The 4,336-nt window shown below is 42.6% G+C and overlaps 1 protein-coding gene across 1 annotated transcript; it reads right to left on the bottom strand.

Moving 5' to 3' along the window:
• Positions 1-1,628: 1,628 nt before the first annotated feature.
• Positions 1,629-4,336, bottom strand: LOC107602118 (hepatocyte nuclear factor 3-beta-like). Its single transcript, XM_016294526.1, has one exon. It carries the CDS (start codon positions 4,287-4,289, stop codon positions 3,042-3,044), a length of 1,248 nt encoding a protein of 415 aa, XP_016150012.1. The 5' UTR covers positions 4,290-4,336; the 3' UTR covers positions 1,629-3,041.

The raw sequence follows: 4,336 nt of genomic DNA, 5'->3' as shown, positions 1-4,336 counted from the left end.
TTTTTTTTCTAAAAGGCGTTCTATTTTTGACATTGCTTTTAAAGGGACAGTTCACCTAAAATGAAAGTTCTGTCATCATTTACTCACCCTCATGTCGTTCCAAACCGGTATGACTTTTTATTTCATCCGTGGAACCCAAAGGAACATATTTAGAAAATGTCCCAAATGTTGTTTGGGACTCTATTGACTTTCAAGAAACAGATGAAAACAGTTGTGCAGAAGAAAGAAAGTCATACAGGTTTGGACCAACATTAGAGTATGTATTTTTAAACGAACTGTCCTTTTAAGACTGAAACAAAGGTCACAAAGGAAAAAGTACGTTCCAGTTTAGTCATGATGGGAAGGGCCCTCTGTTCCTTGTTCTTAATTTGCCATTGTGTCACCATGGAAACCATATCAGTGGTGTATTGGCATATCTTATCAGGCTATAGAGCCCTAGCAGCAAGGTCCCTTTGTGTTTCTCATGAAGAAATAGCCACTATAGATTCCCACCAGGAGACCCAGGGCAGAGTCTACTTTACATTCTCTCGCTTTCAACAGCCCTGTCTATCTTTCATCCTTCCCTCGCTTTTGCATGCGATCTGCTCTGCCTTTGAAAAAGCTCTCCAGAGTGACGTGACAAGAGAGAATGGTTTCACAGCTCTCTGATAAAGCGAAAAACACTGAGCTGAACCGTGGCTTCAGAGTTCTGCCGCCATCAATCTCACAAGAGAGAAGTAACGAGACGAAAAGAGACAGGGTGGGCTTTTTCACACCAAAACAGAAAGAACACAATAGAATGCATGTTTAAAAATGATTCTGAGAACTTTTTTGGTTCTTGGGGTATAAATGATTCATTGCCGGATGCTCTTGGGACAATAAAACATGATAAGGTTATTATCCTGGCAGATGGAACATGTCTGCAATGTGGTTATTATATTGCTCACGCTCATTTTACAGTAAGGGTCTTCGAAATGTTTCTCTTCATATTGTGCATTGTTTTATTTAGACATACAGCGGGCTCCACTAGGGAACAAGGTTCTGTTTTCTAACTTAATACAACATTTTGCATTACAAATGATATCATCAGCATAAGAATCAAGCTGCATTAACTCCACACGTTTATGCAATCATGTTGATCTCAAGTTTCACAATGGGGCAACTGGTCTCAAATGGGCTAAATTATATGTCCACATCTTATAATTCTATACTATTCTCTAGTTGTGCAATGAACAGAACTGCTTATATTGATTATTTCTGCACTCTTCAAAAAAAAATGTGCAGGGGAGCAACAGAAAACGGACAACTTTGTTCCTTATCTATCACTAAAATGTGCATATCAATTCCTTAGGGTACTCTACAGGGTACTGAACCTTAGGGGCAAATAAGGTATCATTTTGCTCATTCTTTAATGTCCTGTTTGCACTTGATTTGATTTATTGTGGTATTTTAAGGCATCATACAAACTACAATTTACACAAAACCTATAAAACTGTTCACGTCTAAGAGTCAGTTGTTGTTCTAAAAAATAACTGCTATTGTTTTAGCTTAGATTTATCAATGCATTATATAATTATTAACACATTTTAACTTTTTCAATAGTCACATTTTTACTTTAAGAATATGTAATAATGAAAAGAACTCCAAAGGATATGTTTTTTTTTTTTTATATGAAAAGAACATAACAAACTTTAAGAACATACCATGAAACAATTAACCAAATAAAGCAATATATATATATATTAAGACACTTATCTTCTAAGCCCAAAGGCCAAAAAGCTGAGTTTAAATAAACGAAACAGTACAAGAACATCAATTCTGACCTGCTTTCTTACAAATTTCAAAAAGACTTGCAAGAAATGTATTTATGACATGATGGCTTGAGACAAAGGTTTTATTATTAAAACGGCTTTGAAATCTCAGAGGGAGATTTTTAAATGACGAGATCTTACAAAAATACATCATGGCAAGGTCTGTATGATTTTCTGATCAAAAGGTAGTTACAAAGCATTGTTGTAACAAAACGATCTCACCCCCTCTCACAGTGAAGAACAGAGAGGTCACTAGTGCAAGTATTGTATGGAAATGGCCCTTATAGTGCATTGTCTGCTGATCTTACTAACAGCTTCAGCTGAGCTGAGCAGACCTTGAGGCACACTAGAATAACAACGAAACATCTTCACCCTCTTTTTCATGAATGTTATTGCCAGTATTTCTAGAAAGGGAAGTCTGTAAAACAGATAGTTGGATTTACCACAGTTTTATCCATCTTTGTCAAACTTTTAGCTCTACATATACTTAACACAAAACTCTTCAGAATATACAAATTGACTTCATGGCCAAGTGTAAAGAAGTAATTTCTTCAGCTCGTCTAAGGGACAAGCATAATGATACCCACTCTCCGTACACTTCAACTGAACATGCGTTATGCTGTAACACAAAACAGGAGAGTTTCCCTGTAACACAGTAACACCTGCTCACAGCAGTAACCTGAACTCAAACGCTTCCGCAATCACGCTCACGTCCTCTTATTATCACATTGTTAACGTAACTTCACAACACAAAATCATGCGAGATATATTAAATTCTTCCCTTCATAAATAAATGCCTGACTCCTGCTTCCCCAAAACAGTATATACACGTGGCATCATTTGTATACATCTTCTGTGTTACATCCGAAACCGAAACCTTTAGTTCCTGAATATATGTTAATTAAATTTGTTTCTGGGGAAAAAAAAGCATTGGAACTCGATCCTTGGTTCTGGTAAAAGCACTTTTCTCAGCACATTCTTAAAAATAAAGGTTATTTATTGGCATGGATCCATGAAGAACCTTGAGGCTGCAGTCAACCAATCATCCATGGAAACTCTCATGATTCTCCATTGGTTCTTCTTGGAACTGTTCACTGAAAGGTTCTTCTGTGGCATCACTGTGAAAACCCCCTTTAGTTTTAAGAGTGCAGGAACCGAAGCTTAGTTATTAACGGCAAAGCAAGCTCTGTGTTGAAGATGTAAGAGTCCCGCCATTAAGAGTCTGTAGAGTTCAAATGGCTTGTAAACACATTAGGAGGCATTGAGGACAGACCTGCTGTAGAGGGTCTGGTAGTACGCACCAGAGTCAATGGCGGACGGACCTGCACTGTCATAGATCTGTTTGGTGGCCACTGGAGAAGTTGTGGTGTAGCTGTTGTAAGCCATCACCTGGTCCTGGTACGACTTGAGGTCCATCTTCTGCTCGTTGGACATGAGGTTGGTGATGGAGAATGGATGGTTGAAGTTGTAGTGGGGGTCCATGGACTTCAATGGGTCGTTCTGCAGATCCAGGTGCTGCATCGGGCTGGCCAACAGGTGAGGGCTGCCGCCCATTCCCTGAGAGTGCAGGTGCGAGCCGGACGGGGGCATGGAGGAGCACACTGAAGATGGAATTGGCACTGGCGAGCTGTGCGAAAGGTTGGGGGCCTGAGACGGGCAATCCATATGCACCAGGCTCCTCTGTTGCTCCCCCGAGGCATGGGAGCTGTCGGAATGGGCAGAGTCGGCACCTTCAGAGCCGGTGACGGGACTGTGCTCCTCTTCAATCCCCTCACCGCTGTGGCCGCCCTTGGCGCTGCTGCCGCCCTCCTGAGACTTCGCCGAGCTCTTTTTGCCAGATTTATCCTCGAGCTTGAAGCGCTTCTGGCGACGCAAGTAGCAGCCATTCTCGAACATGTTCCCGGAATTGGGATGAAGCGCCCAGTAGGAGCCCTTGCCGGGCTTGTCGGGGGAACGCGCCACTTTGATGAAGCAGTCGTTGAAGGACAGAGAGTGGCGGATGGAATTCTGCCAGCGTTGCTGGTTCTCGCGGTAGTACGGGAACAGATCCATGATCCACTGGTAGATTTCATTGAGCGTCAGCATCTTGCTGTTGGACTGTTGGATGGCCATCGTGATGAGGGATATGTAGGAGTACGGTGGCTTCGCGTGGGTCAGCGAGCGACGGTACGGCTTTGGCATCTCCTTAGTCCGGTTGAGAGAGGTAGGAGAGGGGTAGCTGATCTGGGACATTGGCTGACCCATGCTTTGGTAATGCGAGAGGGGACCCAGGGAGGAGGCAGAAGAGCCCAGCTGGGTCAGAGAACTGTGGTTCAGAGAGGAGCCGACAGGGGACAAGCTCATGTGGTTGGGGCCTCCACCCATGCTGCTCAATGGGCTGCTGTTGAGACCTGCGCTGGGATAGCCCATATTCATGCTGGATGTGGAACAGGCAGAGTTCAGATTTATGTAGCTGTTCAAGCTGCTCACTGAGTTCATGGCGCTCGGAGAGGAATACATCTAAAAGAAAAAAAACACAGGACATTAATGTTTGCCATCAACAAACA

This window comes from Sinocyclocheilus grahami, unplaced genomic scaffold, assembly GCF_001515645.1.
Source record: "Sinocyclocheilus grahami isolate Dianchi unplaced genomic scaffold, SAMN03320097.WGS_v1.1 scaffold319.1, whole genome shotgun sequence".
NCBI lineage: Eukaryota > Metazoa > Chordata > Actinopteri > Cypriniformes > Cyprinidae > Sinocyclocheilus > Sinocyclocheilus grahami.
This window is presented reverse-complemented; position numbering and strand designations above follow the sequence as displayed.